The 19,410-nt window shown below is 33.3% G+C and overlaps 2 protein-coding genes and 1 long non-coding RNA gene across 4 annotated transcripts; 1 reads left to right on the top strand and 2 right to left on the bottom strand.

The window, feature by feature from the left end:
• Positions 1-114: 114 nt before the first annotated feature.
• LOC124212921 (zinc finger protein 354A-like) lies at positions 115-5,283 on the bottom strand. The gene is made up of 4 exons (XM_046613552.2): positions 3,274-5,283; positions 2,495-2,952; positions 1,842-2,029; positions 115-1,599 (listed from the first exon to the last, which is right to left on the bottom strand). Exons 1-4 carry the CDS (start codon positions 4,382-4,384, stop codon positions 1,185-1,187), a joined length of 2,172 nt encoding a protein of 723 aa, XP_046469508.1. The 5' UTR covers positions 4,385-5,283; the 3' UTR covers positions 115-1,184.
• DZIP1 (DAZ interacting zinc finger protein 1) lies at positions 5,054-14,696 on the top strand. 2 transcript variants are annotated; one of them, XM_046613551.2, is made up of 11 exons: positions 5,054-5,221; positions 5,378-5,742; positions 5,901-6,281; positions 6,828-6,962; positions 7,031-8,239; positions 8,366-8,537; positions 8,834-9,557; positions 9,763-9,880; positions 9,968-10,579; positions 13,413-13,598; positions 14,328-14,696. In XM_046613551.2, exons 1-9 carry the CDS (start codon positions 5,101-5,103, stop codon positions 10,226-10,228), a joined length of 3,486 nt encoding a protein of 1,161 aa, XP_046469507.1. In that variant the 5' UTR covers positions 5,054-5,100; the 3' UTR covers positions 10,229-10,579; positions 13,413-13,598; positions 14,328-14,696. The 2 variants fall into 2 exon arrangements, with proteins under 2 accessions (XP_046469507.1, XP_046469506.1); XM_046613550.2 differs by having other exon boundaries at positions 14,303-14,696.
• A 303-nt stretch (positions 14,697-14,999) lies between these two features.
• LOC124212926 (uncharacterized) lies at positions 15,000-18,433 on the bottom strand. Its single transcript, XR_006881775.2, has 4 exons — positions 17,913-18,433; positions 17,561-17,775; positions 17,224-17,457; positions 15,000-16,878 (listed from the first exon to the last, which is right to left on the bottom strand). It is a non-coding gene; the product is annotated as an uncharacterized lncRNA (long non-coding RNA).
• Between the last annotated feature and the right edge of the window lie 977 nt (positions 18,434-19,410).

Genomic DNA, 19,410 nt, shown 5'->3' with positions numbered 1-19,410 from the left:
TTTTCCAGGGATTTATTATTGTCAATAAAGCAGAGTTTGCACATTTTAGAACTGTGTAGCCTTGTATCTTGGGATCAAATACTGAAGAGTCAATTCTTAATCGGAAGTAAAGACAATGGATAGAGGATGTGAGATAGAAATGAGTGAGTTCAACAACTGGGTCACTATGTGAAATTTATTTTTTAATTGAATAAATCAGTCTTTGGTTTCACATGAAATATCAGCTGTGTAAATACAATAGTTAATTTATTTACTCAATATCTAGCTAACTCGGATTATGAGTTCAAGTTCGTTGCTGAAAAGGAGTAGAATTCTCAAAAATACTCGCTTTACCGATTTATATGTGGTATTATCCAATTAAAGTTTGATTTTCAGCATCAATATTGATAAATTCTTAAATAGTGTCTGCTGTATCAATGAGGGAAATATAAATACGAAATTAGTGTAATATTCGTACTTTAATAAATATAAATACGAACAGAGATAAAAAGGAATATACCAATTTTATGTACGTCATGTGTATCTTTTCACTTTTATAATATTGGGAAATTACAAATTTTGTACTATAGTTTTACATACGGAGCGATCATCTGAAAGAAAAGTATCAAACGATCCTGATTCAGAGTTAGTATTCTCTTTCAATACTTCTGCTGCGAAAAATCATGTGTTAAATATAGGGTATGACATTTCCCGTGTAGAGAGATGAAAATACTTCAGTCATATTCAATCTGAATAAAGGCAATGCTTCTGCATATAAATATTCGTATTTGATACGATATGCATAAATTAATATAATATATCTTTGCATAATTGACTTGATTACTATGTAAACAGTCAAAAGTGATAAAGTTCTCGCAAACTAGATCAATTATTGTCTTATTTTCTATACTTCTTTTATTTATTGTTGTATCTTACGGAGTGTCGATTCCCATTTCATTATTCAAAAAATTTTCGAGTATAGGTATATATATATATATGTATATATGTATATTTTTTTTATCAAAATAAAGATATGTTGAGCATTACTACCCTAGGAAAAACATTGTTTTACGAAAATCTAGTACAATTGATAAGCAGCGCATAATGCTATGGACGTTCGTTTAACTGTGCTCGTAAACTGCAATTATTTTTGGAAATTGCTAGCACAACAGTTATACCCATTATTATTTCAGTGCTTTGACAGTTTAGATTTGATTTCCACTAGGAACGCCCATGTTTGTAATTACATTCCGATTGCAGCCTATATCGATCAACATTTTATGATTTTCAGAGACTATCGCCAACGGATTTGGGCCAACTTGAAAATTACTTTGTGATTGCGGTAGCTTCGGGTCACTATCGATATTTTGCAATTTTGTATAGTTCACCTGCTGCCATGCTTCGTCGAGTATTCTATTATCATAAACGTCTACTTTAATCGTATTCTCAATTTCATTCTCCATTTGTGATGTAAATAATTTTGATGTCGCTGTTCCAATGTCATTTTCGTTCCCTACCCACTTTCTGTTACTAGTACCATCAGTTACTTCGTGGTGATGATGTCGCAAGTGATCGTCCAGTGTCTGCTTCTTATCAAATAATAACGCACACTGTTTACACCTGTAAATTAGAAGATTTATCAATATGAAACTACGAATTTTTGCTGGAAAAATTAACTGAATGAATTTTCCAGCTGTGATAATTATTCTACACTATTTATTGCATGATCGTGTAACTCCGTTCTGTTCGTTTTCGTTTTCTGTTTGAAAATTGAATTACAATCATTCTATGAATGAGTTCAATGTAGAAATACGGAACAATAAAAGTTATAGGGAAATAGCCTGCGTTTAAACGAAACCTACTTGTACTGCATTTTATTTGTTTCTTTAGCCAGTATCTCAGCTGGGTCATGAATCTTCTGGTGCGCGAACAAGTTGTATCGTTCGGCGAACCGTTTTCCACATAGAGTACAACTGAACGGTTTTTCTCCTGTGTGTACTCGCATGTGACGTTTCAAGTGAGAAGTCGACAGCAAAGACATATCACATACCTAAGAAGAATCATCACTATGAATTGTAATTTTGTGGTTGCATGTTGGAATGAATATACTTGACGTGAATAGAATTCTTGTCGATCAAGCAGTTATTCTACCTGACTTTACGAACTTCTAGTTCGTATGTGTTTTGACTTGAGAAAATATGATGAAATAAGATTTTCTCGTTTAAATTCAAGAATACTACACTGATAAAATCCAAAATCTAATAGGTTCTAAGTGAAGAAGAGACCAGTCATCAAAATCCGTTGATTCATTCTCAAGATGTAATCGAACAAGAAATTGATCATGCATACAAATCTAGCGCCGATTAGAAAATTGTCAGAGGCGATTATGTCGACCTTAAAACATTGGAATGAAAAAAGTCAATTAATACGATTACAATAACTTCTTTTGTTCTCGTTACCCCCTGAAAAGGAAAAAGTAGAAGCTAAAAGCATCCAAACTATACTTATTACGTACGTGACATTGGTAGGATTTTTTCCCAGTGTGCGAAAGTGCATGCATGTTGTACGAAGTATGGTGGACGAAACGTTTTCCACATAGTTCGCATTGGTAAGGCGTTTCTCCCGTATGCATCGGCAAGTGTCTCATCAAAGCTCCCTTTTGAGTGAAACATTTGTTGCAAAAACTGCATTGGAACGGATTAATGCCATTGTGCATACCGACATGGATTTCCAATGCGTGTTTGTGCTTGTAAGCCTGACCACACTTTTCACACATGTAGGGTCTCAGACTCGAATGTGATTTCATATGGGTTTTTAACTCGGCTGACGTTCTCCACTTCTTTCCGCAAGTTGGACAAGGATATTTTAATGGCTTTAAGCTATACTTTGATATTCTATGAGATTTGTACGTTATTTCTTGCGAATTAGGGGCAAGCTCTTTAGGCACATCCAGCATATCCACAGAGTTGTTCTCTGCAATTTTTATAGTATTCGGTCACGATTAAATTGTGGAAATGGATAAGAATACATTATTTTCGTATAAAAATTTGCTCTCGGATCAATTTTGGTCTGTGACAAAAATAGATCTAAAAAAAAAAGTATGTCAAGAACCTAGAGATAGATTTTTTTCATGTAATCAATAAAGGACGTAAATAAGTTTATCAAATTAGAAACAAGTAGAAAAAGTTTTGGGTAGTAGATCGAGTTGCCGATTTAATCTTTTATCGTGCCTTATTTTAGAGACAATAGTGTAAAAAATTATTCATTTAATTTTTTCATTGATGTTTTACATACTTGATATGTCATGTTCGTGTTCGTATATTTTTTCTGTATTGCGAACAACTTCTTTCCATTCAAAATCATCTTGTTCCTCATTATCCGACATTCCAAGGAGTTCCTCGGGAAATATTCCATGATCGTCATTATTTGACTCTAAGAGCTCGTGTACAATGTCAATGGCATCTTTATTCCGTGGATGTTCTTTAACTACATGAGTATTAGCGTCAGATATGCTTGAAAATACTTTGTTACAAATTTTGCACTTGTAAGGTTTCGATTCTCCGTGCTTCAATGAATGCAAACAAAGATCGTTCGCATATTTAAACAACCTGCCACATACTTTGCACCGATGAGTATACAGTGCCATTTTTTCTTGTCTATTTAGATTGAATGTTATTTCATTTCTGGATAAACAATTAACATTTTGTTCTTTTTTTTTCGTTTCACCTGCTGTTTCATCATTCAGAATATTGTCAAAACTATTGACATGTCTTACAACATTCGCCACAGCGCCTTTGAGTTGACTTTTACGTTTCGCTTTTACATTTTGTTCGCTCCGTACATTTATATTTATACTTTTGGTACAGATCTTTGCTCCACATTGACCAAATTTTTTATCAAGATCCAAAACTTCACCACTATGAATCAAAGATTCTTTACAACCGTTAGCTAAATCATACTGACTAATCGAGCATTCATCGTTACTCAATTTTTGCAATACAGATAAAGTTTTCACTTGGTTTGGACTGCTTGATGTTTTGAATTTGTTTGCCTGATTCAAGTTCCCAGCCAAACATTTATCACCTATTTCGAAAAGACTCGCAACGTCGCTTCTAACAGTCTTACTGTCACTTTGCTTGCTACTTGATTCATATACTTTCAATATCTCAGTTCTAATATTTGCTACTGTCCATTGCGCCTGTTCCAATATTTGGAACATGTGGTAGCATTGGGAGCATACGTGGGAACTGCGTAAATCAGATTCAATGCAGTTTAATACTTGGAGAATAAAACTAACAAGTTGCATCCCGTTCCGAGGTAACGATGTGTAAAAAATGTTCACACAAGTCGTTAACTCCAATCTTGCTGTGCATAGAAGACACAGAAGCTCCGATGTGGGTTCCATGTCTTTTTTAGATTGTTCGACAGAACGTTATTGTCATGATTTTTTTTTTTTTTTTTTTTCTATCAGGAAAATACGTCGGCGCTAATTGCGCAATAATAAAACAAGTTATTGCATGACATTTTTTTCATAATGTTTGTATTTTCAATTTCGAGTACAACTGAGAAAATTTATTTTCAAATATAATTTCCGAACCGTTGAATAAGACGAGATTTACAATACAACACTTTGATATTACAAAACATATTTTTTTCAACTCGTTTATTGATCCAGCTCAAGATATTGTTAATGTGACTCGACACGATTAACATTATTAACTAGTTTCGAATATAAAATATATGAAACCCCGTACACAAACGTCACTACGGTTAAAATTATTCATGACGGCCATTATAAAACATATATAGGTATGCAACTACCATCGTGTTACACAATCGTTGATGGTGTCGGTATCAGTTTGTGGCTCTTTTGTCAGTAGTAAGCTTTGTCTCACTTTTAGGGAATATTCAGTATTGAAGTTGGCAACTTCAATAATTTCGTAATTAATTTCTACCACGCTGGGTTGACCGTGATTTCTACACTGAAATGTGTTGTGAAGTGAGCTGCCAGTGCTGAAAACTCCTAGGAAACGGTCTGAAAATTCCCCAGGAGTGATTGTTAAATGTAAGATAAATGTCTCAAATATAACCTAAGAATTTGGCGTTTCGGGTCGAATAGCGATGGCATTTTCATTCAGAGCTGGTACAAATTGGTGTCATGATTTTCCAAAGCTTGCTAAAGAATCTGGCTTTTGCTTTAATGTCCATAGAACCCGAGTGAGGGTCGACTGGAATCGTATAAGTACGTCTAATTGTGGATAAATCGTGATATTTTTCTATGTTGAAGACAGGCTTTTTAGAAAGCATTTAAAAAATTGGATATTATCTACATTTTCCATGTAGAAATTTAGTATATTTTTGTTTAGTACATAAGAGAAAATTGTTTGTATGTTTAAAGGTTCCATTGACATAGATCGGGTGATCAGAGAAAGAGACTTTTTGACAGTAGATGACAATGTCAACAATGTAGTGGATTATTCCCTTGAAACTGAATACGATGTGAAGATATTGGACCCAAATTTTGTCAAACTATTTCGACTTGCTCAACTATCGGTTGAATATTTATTATATTGTAAACAGTATTTAGATCACAGTGTTATCATTTTAAAAGATGAACTAAGACTGAAGATCGAGGACAATGCGATGCTCAAAGAAGAGATTAATGCATTGCAAGAATCGATAAAGAATTTGAATGAAAAGATAAGGGAAAGAAATAGAATCATAGAATCAAAACTTGGCGATTCTAATGGTGAACTTTTCAAGGTATACATATGATACATTATTGTTTGAATTTTTCAGTAGGAAGATTTGTCCAAACAATCTGCCTATATTATACCTGATAAAAGATATTTAAATTGAATCTAGCAGTTAATTGGCTCAGGATATTAGCTGTATTTTTCAATAATTTCATGCATTTTTAGTGCCCACATTGTGTCAAGACTTTCATAGCTCCAACATTTGTGAGTGCTCATATCGCTAGACGCCACGCTCATTTGTCTGATCCATATATGATGCCTCCTTCTTTACCTGCACACGAGCAATACCGTGTTGAAGCGGAAAAATTACATGACGAAATAAAAACTCTAAAAGAAAGGCTCAATCGAACGGAAAGAGTGATAAGAAATGAATCAGAGAAAAATTTTGATTTTAGTAGAACCGACAATGGTCATAGAACTCCGGATATTTATGAAAAAGGGGAATATACTAACGATCGACAACGTGAAGAAAGAATAAGAGAACAACAGAGAAAGTATCAAGATGAGATAGCCAGTTTAAAGAGCATGTTGTTCAGTGAAGTTAGAGTGAGTTGGTGAAATCAAATTAGAATATTACTACCGATTGTTACCTTATTTCTCCATTTAAAGCAGTATATATACTTTGGGAAGAAAATAATAAACATCCCATTATTTATCAGAAACTTTTGAAATTTGATGGGAGAATTATATAGTAACGTAATTTCCATAAAAACCACTAATATTTGAGCTATATCACTTTTAAATATCGAATACAATTTTTTTCCAACTAAATTTGTATGCATTTTGCGAGAACAACATTTTTTGCAAAGACATGAGGGAAAAAAGACTTCGTAGTGCACATGATATTTCATGTAACAAAAGTATGGTTCACAAGTTTCTCTTTTTACTTAGATACACTTTTTTGTAGTATTGATCAAATGGTCACTTTACATAGAGAATGCAGTCAGAAAAACAAAACGTGTAAACTAAACTTGCATTACATAGAAAACGTTTTTTGAGGTGGATATTGTTGCTTAATGTGTTTTTTAAGTCAATACTTCACAGGCTGCAAATTTTATTAAGTAAACCTAGTTACACGTTTTTGTTTTTTAGAATTTGAAGCAAAAGGATGTAAGTTTAAGTCCTATTTACCAAGTTCAGCCTGACACGAAAATTCTTAATCTTGAGGAATTGATAAAGAAACAAGAAAAAGAGATTCATACGTTGAGAGACCAGCTCCGTGAACAAGTGAGTAAGATAGAGTGTTTTTCAATTTTTTAGCATCATCCATTCTATCATGTTATTCATAATTGCAGATAACACCAAACTTGAAGAATGTACAAGAGAAACTACATGTTCAAGAGCAGCATGGAAAAGTTATAAATGAACGTTTAGAAAAACAGACCGATTTGGATACTGATTTATCAGTCCAGTTGAAAATAAGCCAAGAAACATCAAGGCAAATGAAGGAGCTTTATGAATCGAAAATTAACGAATTAGAAATGCATTCAAAGGCTCAAAAACAAATGCTAGAAGCTCAGGGCATGCGGCTCGCACAATTGGCGCATGAACTCTGGGAGTCTAGGGAGCCAAGTCAATCAACAACCGAAGAAAAAAAAATTGATTTGCAGAGTAAATCGTCTAGTCAAAATATAGTGAAGAAAATGCCAAATATTAGAGGGAAAGACAATGATCATAAGACTAACGTAAAAAATAACAAACATGGCGAACCAGTTTGTGACAATGTCGGGAGCCTGTCTAGTCGTGAATCACCAAAGATTTTGACCTCTCCAATAAGGAATAGAAAACCTTGTTTTCAAAATAAAGATAACAATGAGCTATTAACAGGAAAAGGAGATTATTTTGAGACTGGTAGTGATTCTAAAAGTGCTAGGATTGCAATGAATTTGAGAGATTCAGATGCTGAAAACAGAAAACGATATTTGGTGGAAAATTTGAATCTTGAGTCTCTGCATTCTAGTCGGAGTGGAAAGGCGATTCAGCAAAGTTCTCAGAGAAATAGTAAACATCAAACCAATGTGAATCTTCGAAACTTAAAAGGTATCAGAGCCGTTTCTGACAGTAAAAACTTACCTTTACGTTCAAATGCTGGTTTTCGAGGTATGAAAAGTGAACAGTCCTTGGATTTGCCAAGAACTAAAGCTTATGTACGACAAAAAACTGTGCAAGAGTCTGAGGATAGTGAAAATTATAGTGAAACCGAATCTGAATCTAGTACTTCAAAATCCGAATGCCAATCTGCGTCTGAAGATGAAATCAAAAATGAAGAAGATGAGAGAAAATTGAATTCGCACTACATTGAAGATTTTAATTCACCAACGGATTCCAAGGAATGGATCCGTGAAAATTCTGAAATATTGCAGGAGTTGAAAGAGCATTTGACGGATGTTTTTGATGGCAAACTGAAAGATTTGGGGATTGATCCAGAATGGGATGGCATACCAAAGGCAACATTCAAACAAAAAATGGAAACCGTTATTCATCATCAAAATATAAATGCAAAGGTAACAACTGAACTTTATAGATAATGTGTTGATTATCACGTTTGCTTGATTTTTTATACGTTGTACATCACTGAAACTAGTAGATTATTTTCAATCAGAAATCTATAATTTTTTTTTTTTTTTCAGAAAATAAATGACTATAATTACATTCGTCAAAAAATACTTGAAGAAATTTCACAAAGATTGAACAAGAACATAGCAGAACCAGCCCACCCAAGAAAAATGTCTTCCTTAGACAGAATAATGAGCAAGTTTAAAATTAAAACTGCAAATGCACTGAAGCAGCGAACAAATTTTGGTTAGTAAAATTTTTAAGCAAATGCTATGTCTTTTAGATTCCATTTTTTGGTATGTCGTTACATGTTTTATTATAAAAAAAAAAAAAGAATTTTAGCCAGGTATTAGGTTTCTTGTCGTATTTCTCATATTTCAAAATATTCATATTTTAATAATAAAAATCAGTCAGGTTCGACAAAGATATTTTTTGAAACTTGTGTGTCGATAGTCTGTGAAGAAAATTAGTGACTTGATTGACAACTCCGATGATATCTTAAATAGAGAAGTAAAAAAAAAAGAATTACCGCTGTATTACAGAATTTCGAACACCTATTGTGAAATCCCCACTGATGAGTTCATATTCCAAAGCTTCTAAGCCGATGTCAAACTTAGAGGTACTTCCAAGTAAAATGAACGAGTCTAACATTCATGAATTGAGAAGTAACAAAAATTCGACCGTATCAAGGTATAAAAAAGAGCCGGAACCGCGACCCAGAAGCAGATCAACTCTAGTCAGAAATACTAAACCATCTTATTCTCAAATGAAAGATAATACCGGAATAGTAGAGCATAATAAATTCGTAGAAGAATTAGAGGATTCCACAAGTTTGGAAGAACAAAGACAGTCACATGACGGCATTGTATGTCTGTCCAAAAGTGAAAGTATACTGAAGGCCAAAAAATTCGGATTCAGGATTGAAAGTAAAAAATCTACACTTATGCCAAAAACGTCTGTTGAAAGTCTTATTGAACAATCTTATTCATCTGTTGACGAAGATTCAAATAACAAACTTAGTGATCATAAGCTAGTGCGCAGCCTACCAGGTTCCCCAAAGAATAATAAAAGTGTTTTGAAATCTACTACTGGATCCGTTGGAAGTTTGATAAAGAAGAAAGTTCTTTTCGATTTAGACCAAAGTGTAAGAAATGGTGGTAAAAGTACAAATCAGATTACAGGTGAGAATCTGTCTGCGAAGAAAACGTTACCAGAGTATAGTTTTGAGGATGAAGAAGTTAACGACGACGACTGGAATATTTCAAAGTGAGTAGAAACTAGGGCTGTGTGATGTTTCGAATAATCATAGACTGAGGGTGATTAATCAGATAATGAAGTCAAATGAACAATTACTCAACATTAATATAAATTGATTAATTGCACAATCCTAGTAGAAAAATATTCTCAAAAACTTATTGCGCATAAAATACCTCATTGTCGATTTGTTTTACCAATGATTGACGTTTTTTAGTATGTCAGACGATGATGTAAGACCGCAAAAAGCAAAGTCTCCAAGCATGGACAGTATAGTTTTAAAAACATCGCAGAGTAGTGAGATTGCAAAAATTTCAAAAAAAATACAAGACCAGGTGAATTAATCTTTGAATTACCAAATTTAAAACACCTCTTGATTTATCTATTTCATTTTCCTTTGAAAACGTATACTTGATTTCTAGCTGAATATTTCCCACCAGAAACCAATTGGTGCAGTAGAAGCAATGTTTCTGGCAAAGCCTAGTTCGAAGGAAACTAAGGGTCATTCAGAATACAGAGAATCTACGAACATGGCAAGTTCTAGCCTCGATAATCCTTATAATCCATTGCTCAATAATCAGCCGACAGAAATCAACAAGCATTCGAAAGCCACCTCAAGTGCATCGATGGATCATGAATCTGACGTAGAAACCGGCATCGAAGAATTGCTTAAAACTGATTGAAACTTATGCAGCCAAAATGTCTCCTAATAATGGTGCTTACGGCTGAATTTGTGTAAATGATTGTCAAGCTTACGTATTGTATGTAGCTCAGCTATGTAATTTACATATATACGTGTTCCAACTGTTTTTGCTAATTTTTATTTATTTTAATCAGTAAGTGCTTCAAATAGATTGAATATTTTTAAGAAATATTTTCTCATGGTTGAATGATACAATTTGGTAAATATTTTTTACAGTTTGACTTGTAAGATAGTCAAAGAGGTACTAGAAATGCAACCATCTTCAGTAATCGCATTGTCAGAATTTCAAAAATAGATGCATTGTCAGGCCATGTGAACAAGCAAGAGTATGGTAAGAAAACTCAGCCAGATAAAATTTTTCTTTCAGTTATCCTGACCTACAAATGCTGAACAAATCCTTACCTACTTATGAAATGAACTGAAGGATCTTTTAATTGCTTCTCTGATTGGGTTCGAGCACGAAACACATTATTAATCAACTGTTTTTTCAAATTCATAGTGTAGTTATGTCAGGAAAGAAGAGACATACGTCATATCACATATCGATGCTCCACTGTGATAGGTCGCATTAAGGCCTAAGTTAAATTGGGTGCTTTCAAATTGTCCTAAGACATTATTTTGAGTTCATTGCTGACTGAAACGTAGCAAGATAAGTTGTCGGTAGACTCATAATAAAACAAACATTTATTTGACACTTTCTACTTTTAATATAGGATTTTGATATAGCTTAAAATTTTTTACGGCTTCTATATCGAAAAAATAGGGATACGTATTCGAGGATTTTTTTATTTTACATATTTCGTAACATAAAGGGGATCGAAAATTTGATAATTTGGTGTTTTTTGGCATGGAGACTCATTCTCAAAAATTCATATCGCCGGTTCTATTTGAGTTGAAAAGTTCGTTTTTTCAACCCAAAGCTAATAAAATGATTTTTAATACAACAATTCTTTCATGAACGATTATTCCGAAATTTATATTGTTATAAATAATCAATACGTTAAAATCGATTTTTAACAATTGCCCCAACCTCGTAGCGAGTTCTTAGCACAACCATCGTATTCTACGTCAAATTTTTCATCCATAACGTATTTTTAATTGATGGAGACATTATTATTACTGTAGGAAACGAATTAATTTATCTACCACGGCACGTCACATCAGCGCTCGGGTAATTCCATTGCACGCCTCATTATCTTGCCTCGTATCATTTTCGTCTGTAATATGAATGATTACTGTATACTCTCAATTGAAAAATAATATTCAACAGCAAACAAGACTTCATAAAAAATGTAACGAAAAAATAATCAAATACAATGTATCAAATAAAAAATCAATTTATCAAGATTTCAATACATGATTTTTAGTTGATGAGTACCTCGTCCTGCAGTACGTCTTACAATATTTACATTTATTCTTGAAAATTTGTAGGATTCCAACCTCTCCTGAAGTATTGGAAGCATAGCAATTCTCATTGTGTCAATAAAAAAACGATTGTACAAATTTTTAAACGAATAATACTATACATATTAAAAGTGAATGTAAATATTGTGTGACGTAATGCAGAACGCGGTGTTGAATAACTCATATTATTGTATTAAAATCTTGGTAAATTGATTTTTTATTTGCCACAGTAATATTTTTTATTTTGTTATTTTTTTGTTGAATTTTTTATTAAGTATTGTATGCTAATAAATAATATTATTCAGTTAAAAATATAGAGTAATCATTTATATTACAGGGGAAACGGATACGAGGCAAGATAAAAGGGCGTGCATTGGAATTCCCCGCGCGCCGACGTGACGTGCCGCGGTAGATAAATTAATTCTTTTCCTACAGTAATAATAATTTCTCCATCAATTAAAAATACGTTATGGATGAAAAAATTTGACGTAGAATACGATGGTTGTGCTAAGAACTTGCTGCGAGGTTGGGGCAATTGTTAAAAATCGATTGAAACATATTAATTGTTTATAACAGTATAAATTTCGGAATAATCGTTGATGAAAGAATTGTTGTAATAAAATTCATTTCATTGGCTTTGAGATGAAAAGAACGAACTTTCCAGCTCAAATAGAACCGGTGTTATGAATTTTTGAAAGTGAGTCTTCCAAGCCAAAAAACACCAAATTATCAAATTTTCGATCCCCTCTACTTTACGAAATATGTGAAATAAAAAAATCCTCGAATACATATCGCTATTTTTTCGATATAGAACCCGTCAAAAAAAATTTCAGGTAAATAAAAAATGCGTCGGTCACAAAGGTTTTTGGTTGTAAAAGAATGTCCGATATATAATCAAACATATCGCGCAATATTAGTTTTACACAATATGAAGTATTTTCAAATAGTGTTTTTCGATACTAGTGCGCGAAGGTGGCAATGCCCGCACGAGCGTGAAGGCGCAGCACGAACCCGGAGACGAACCGTAGACGAGTGGAAGGGCGAGTGTGGCGCATTCACGCGAGATAGGCATCGTCAACTTTCGCGCGTGCATCGAACTCTATTTTTTGCTACACCTGTATTGGAAAGTACGACATACACGATTATATTCACACGAAACCACGGCACGATGTCTGTTCAGTGACGATGTCGAGCACGGCAAAGAGTGACAAACTATTCCATTGGTGGCGCTAGTGCAGCTGTTTGCAAAATGCGCAACTGTAGATAAAAGCGCGACCGTCTTTTTCGCAGACCGTTAGCAACGTGCGAAGGTTTATCTTATACCGCCGGCAATGTGCGAAGATTTTTTTCTCACACCGCTAGCAATTCGCGAAAGTTTTTCCCGCACATGTGTATAAAAGACTAATTTTGGTGCGTGAAAATGGTGCATGAAAATGGACTTTCCATGCGGGTGTTGCAAAAATGATTTTACTATTATTCTGATGTTTGTATTGTACCTGTCACGTATTATTCGTTTGGATTTTATCGGTTAACGTCACCCCATGCTAAAATAATAGTATTTGATATTTATTTCAATTTTTATACTTACTTTATTCATCATGAAAAGTTCTACAAAATTTTTTCCTTCAGGAATACTATCAAATTTTTTATTTACAATGCTTATAAATTTTTAAGCAATTTTTTTATAGCGGCTTTTGATTTTTTACACATATCTTACGTATATCCCACAATTTTCGAGCATGATTTAATGTAAACATTAGATGTCGCTTGAGTCGCAGTCCTTACCAATACGAGAAGGGGAAACCCCCTGTACTGACGTGATAGCATTGTTACTTGACTCTCTTTGTGGGATGCACAGTCGTCAATTTGTGTTTGATGACATCGCTTGTGGCGGCAGAAGCGTGTACACAGCAAAGGAATAACTCAGCTTGATTCATCAATTGAAGGTAATTTTTGTTCATAGGAACTGTTTGTGCAGTAGATTGCTGTTTCGGAATGACGAATAAAAATCCTGATATATATTGCGGTTTTGTTGGCACCTCTAATTACTGAGACATTAGACAGCTTACATGGGCTGCTATTAGGCTGCTATTGACACAGGCAGCTGTTTTTAAATTATTGAAAACAAATATGTTTCTGAACATTCTGACAAGTTGCTTTTGAATAATTTTTTGAATTTTTTCAAGAAATATTTGTGGAAAATTTATTCATAATATTCTTCAAAATTGAACATTTTTATTAATATGTCTGATATGTTTGTGAAATATTTTTTAAAATTCATATTTCCAAATGTATGTAATATTAATAAATAAGCTATGGTTATTGTAAAAAAATATACGTTTCTAGAGTACCGAAATAAAATTTCAGCAATAAAGAGGATATTCCTTCGGAATTTAGTATTTTTTAAGTCAACTGAGAAATTGGCAAATAACTAAAGAATTTTAATGCTTTCTTTGAATCCTCTGAGGATGAGATCGCCCAGAATGTTTTTTCATATAACTTACATGCGAACAAATTCTTTTGAACTGAAGACTAATAATTGGGATTTAGTTTCTCTAAATTAGACGAAAAATACTGAATAAAATTGGCCATTACCATTTCGCGACAAGCAATGGTTTAAAATCACTGTACTGAGTATAAAAATTTGTAGAGCTTGTCATCATCTTTCTTACCAGAGAGGTAATAGTTGAGAAATGGAACATGCACGACCACCGCCGGCATTGAGTTCCGGAGGTGCAATGGATGAAAACTGGAAAGACTGGAAACGGCAGTTTCTTATATTTCTGAAAGCTTCAGGCATCGCTAATAAGCCAACAGATGTGAGGGCCAACATTCTTTTGAATTTGATCGGTCCTGTCGGCATGACAGTTTTTAAAAACTTTACTTTCGACGATCCGGACGATGAGGAAAATGTGGAAATACTTATAGAAAAATTCGAAGATCACTTTTCACCAAGAAAAACTGAGGTGCACGAGCGGTATATCTTTTTTTCGAGCGTAAGACAACAGTCAGAGACCATCCCACACTACGTGCAAACTTTGAAGGTACGTTACAAAGAATCGTTTGGGAGAACGAATAAACAGTTACACTTAGCTGAGCACTTCAGGTGATCTTGAACCTTCCTGTTCTGTAGTTGAATAATTTCTTCGAAATATGGTTTGCTGAGTTTGTGGGTCAAACAGAAAAACTCGACGCCTTTTAAAAGCTAATTGTAAAACTTGTATTTCATGATTACAGAAAAAAGCAAGTACTTGCAACTTTGGTGGTTTAACAGAAAGCCTGATAAGAGACAAAATTATATCAGATGTGAAGAACAAGGAACTGAGGAAAATTTTTTTGGAGGAAAAAGATTTGTCCCTTAGCCGAGCCGTCGAGATATGGGAGAGCCGTGAACAAAATGAATCCGCTTCCAAATTCCATGTGCCAAAAGAATTTCAGCAAAAACCGTCTCACAATGCGGTGTATAATAAACTATATAACAAAACGTCGAACTGCCGTAACTGCAATACGTGCCATGAGCCGATGCGGTGCCCTGCAGAGGGACAGCGATGTGAGAATTGTGGAATGCTAAATCACTTCACAGCAGTTTGTAACCAACCACCAGTAAAAAAAGTAAACATGCACCCAATAATCCAGTACGATTTACAACAGCAATTTTATGCACCTTTCTGTCCAAAAATTCAAAGCTTTGTCTCATGAGTGTCGCATATCCTTCAAGTTTTAAAAGTAGGAAAGTTGCTACTTGCCTTGCACGGAATTATCTATATATTATTAATTTTCTACCTTTCAGACATGGCCAAAGCATTTCAACCCCTTACCATCGACCCAAGCACCAGGATCAACAATGAACAATTGATAAGAATGACTTGTCAGGATATTTTTACTGCAGAATTTGCAAATGTATCGTGTATTTAATGGAACTTCCGGTTGATTATTCTGCGAATGAGTCAATTGATAAAACGTATATTTTTAAAGAAGATTCAAACTTATTGAATTACCACTATATATCTGAATCAATAAATGATGTCATACAATATTTCCATTTCTTATCTTCATACGCGTTGTTGAGAGTAATAACTACCATTTTTTCTATAAGCTTCTACTTTGTGAAAACTATTTTTTACAGTATTTTAGGAAGTTCTGAAATAAATTAGCTAAAAGATAACTGTTCTTATTTCGATTTATATTACAGGTTACAAAGTACCACTTCAAGTATGAAATTTATAATGATAATATCACATCGTAAGGGAAATCTTGTGTGTTCTAGATGATATTTGAAAATTTTTGTGCGGCACGTATAAGATACAAGTTGATTTTCAAATATTTGAAATACTGAAACTGTTCCTTCATATTTTTATCCATAGTCAGACTTTTGAGTAGGGATGTGCCGGATAGCGATTTGTTTTTCTTCCAGGATACCGGATATCCGGTATCTGGTACGAGAAAATCGCCAAATTCTGGATTTTAAAGTAAGGTTACCTAAACTGAAGTGTGAAACTGAGAATCTTCATTTCCTACTTATTTCAGTTTTGTCCACTTTAATTTTTTTCCATTCCTATCATCTTGAGTAATAGTATAATCATCTTCTGAACAGATTATTGCTATCCGATAATCCGGCCGGATACCGGATAGTTAACGGATATCCGGCACATCCCTATTTTGGAGTGCTGTCTCTTTTTCATACAATTACTGGAAGTAACAGTTTTCACTTATTTTCAAGCAATCCAAATAATCTAAGTCAAATAAGTGAGAAAAGTAGAATAAAAATAAAACAAACCATGAAAACCTATTAAACCGAGAAGGCTGTAATATATTTGATAAATTCCTTCCGCAGTATTGGCTGAAAATATGAATATGTATAATGAATTAAAAATATCACACGTCATCATACGAAAACTTGATTTTACATCACACAACGTAAGCATACAAATATTAAAAATAAAATCAGTTTTTTTTCCCCCAGATTTCGCATTCCAAATCAGGTGCCGTATATGCTGAATATGAAATATTTAAATTGAATGTAAATCCCGTTATTGATATAATAATAAATGCATTCCTCATTTATTTGTCAGAGAACCTGTGGATGGTTTTACTGGTAATTGTATCCCGTTGACTTGAAAATTTATCATGCTATTTAACGCTTTCGTTGCAGCTTTTTTACTATTGAAATCAATGAATACGAAACGTTTATCCGGGAATCGTCGAATGTAATTTATAGAGCCAAATCTAGAATAAAAAATTTGATAAACAGATTAATAATGTGATGAATTGCAGTTCAGTAAGAATTACGGCTGTGTATTTAATCAAATAATCGGAGAGTTCAAATGATTGTTTTTTTCCATCAATGGTTAGGTTATCGAGCAATGGAAATTCGATTAATCGTTCCTCCGAATAATCAATGTATCGGCCTTTCAAGTAACCATTTGCACAATTAATTAACTGATCAATTGTCTTTTTGAAATTGTTCTTTTTCAATTAATTGATTCAACGATGAACTCATAAAACAAATCACTGAAGTCTACGAGTAACCAATTAATCGCACAGCCCTAGGCTGAAAGAAAAATTACTTGCCTTGAAAATAATTCCCGTTATTTAAGGTTTGTAACATTCTTCTCGATATTGCCAACCCAAATTGTACTGCTATCATTTGCTATAACTTTTGGTTTTTGAGGTTTATAAGTGCTCATTAGAGATTTTGAGTTACCCTGAACTTCCCAATGATCATTGTCATTGGTTCGCCGAAGGGATTCCATAGAAATGCTACTCTTCAAAGATCTTTCCGAGCTGCTACAAAACTCTTGGGCCCTAAACAAAATTGCAAGGTAACAAAACAAAAATACAAATTAAGAATTAAAAAAAAAAAAGAAAAAAGAAAAAGAGAAACAATGAATTAGAAACCAATACGCACTTAGAGGAGGAAAATGGTTGGGATCGTAGATTTTTATAATAACTAGATTTGTATGATATATCAGATATCAGTTTGGATAATAAAATTGTGCTACTTGATTCGTCGTTAGAAAAATAAACTTCGTCGCCATCGCAATTTTGGATCTCGGGCGTATTAATATTACTCTCTAATTCTGAACTACTTATATTTCCTGATGTCAACAATGTCACTGCATCCTTGGATCGATAGGAGATAAATCAATGAAAAAAGAAAAAACCAAAGAAAAAAAAAAAACAACGCTAGTTACAACGAAATTATGAAAAAAAAAAAAAAAACAGAAAAATCCTTACTTTGATAAATATCATCTACTCACAGTAACAGATGAACATTGTTACAGAGCCTTAAGAGAGTCCATTTTAGAAAAACCCATACTTGTAAGTTGCATCAACCGTACCAGAACCAATTCTCCGAGTACCCAGTCAATTCGTTGATCTAGCTTCAATAATTCTTCAAGACACTTCTCTGCTTCATGGTATTGCTAAAATTAATATGTTTCAATCGATTTTTAACAATTGCCCCAACCTCATAGCAGTTCTTAGCACAACTATCGTATTCTACGTGAAATTTTTTTATCCATAACGTATTTTTAATTGATGCAGAAATTATTATTACTGTAGGAAAAGAATTAATTTATCTACCGCGGCACGTCACGTCGGCGTGCGGGTAATTCCATTGCACGCCTCATTATCTTGCCTCGTATCTTTTTCCTCTGTAATATAAATGATGACTGTATATTCTCAATTGAATAATAATATTCAACAGCAAATAAGACTTTATAAAAAATGTAACAAAAAAATAATCAAATACAAGATATTATTGTGTGAAATAAAAAATCAATTTATCAAGATTTCAATACATGATTTTTAGTTAATAAGTACCTCGTCCTGCAGTACGTCTTACAATATTTACATTTATTCTTGAAAATTTGTGTGATTCCAACCTTTCCTGAAGAATTGGAAGCAAAGCAATTCTCATTGTGTCCATAAAAAAAAACGATTGTGCAAATTTTTAAACGAATAATACTATACATATTAAAAGTGAATGTAAATATTGTGTGAAGTAATGCAGAACGCGGTGTTTAATAACTAATATTAATGTATTAAAATCTTGGTAAATTAATTTTTTATTTGCCACAATGATATTTTTTATTTTATTATTTTTTTGTTAAATTTTTTATAAAGTCTTATATGCTAATGAATAATAATATTCAGTTAAAAATACAGAGTAATCATTTATATTACAGAGGAAACGGATACGAGGCAAGATAAAAGGGCGTGCATTGGAATTCCCCGCGCGCCGACGTGACGTGCCGCGGTAGATAAATTAATTCTTTTCCTACAGTAATAATAATTTCTCCATCAATTAAAAATACTTTATGGATAAAAAATTTGACGTAGAATACGATGGTTGTGCTAAGAACTCGCTACGAGGTTGGGGCAACTGTTAAAAATCGATTGAAACATATTAATTGTTTATAACAGTATAAATTTGGGAATAATCGTTGATGAAAAAATCGTTGTAATAAAATTCATTTTATTGGCTTTGAGATGTAAAAAACGAACTTTCCAGCTCAAATAGAACCGGTGTTATGAATTTTTGAAAGTGAGTCTTCCAAGCCAAAAAACACCAATTTATCAAATTTTCGATCCCCTCTACTTTACGAAATATGTGAAATAAAAAAATCCTCGAATACATATCGCTATTTTTTCGATATAGAACCCGTCAAAAAAAATTTCAGGTAAATAAAAAATGCGTCGGTCACAAAGGTGTTTGGTTGTAAAAGAATGTCCGATATATAATCAAACATATCG

This window comes from Neodiprion pinetum, chromosome 2, assembly GCF_021155775.2.
Source record: "Neodiprion pinetum isolate iyNeoPine1 chromosome 2, iyNeoPine1.2, whole genome shotgun sequence".
NCBI lineage: Eukaryota > Metazoa > Arthropoda > Insecta > Hymenoptera > Diprionidae > Neodiprion > Neodiprion pinetum.
Note: the sequence above shows the minus strand (reverse complement) of the source record. Positions and strands in the feature narration are given on the sequence as shown.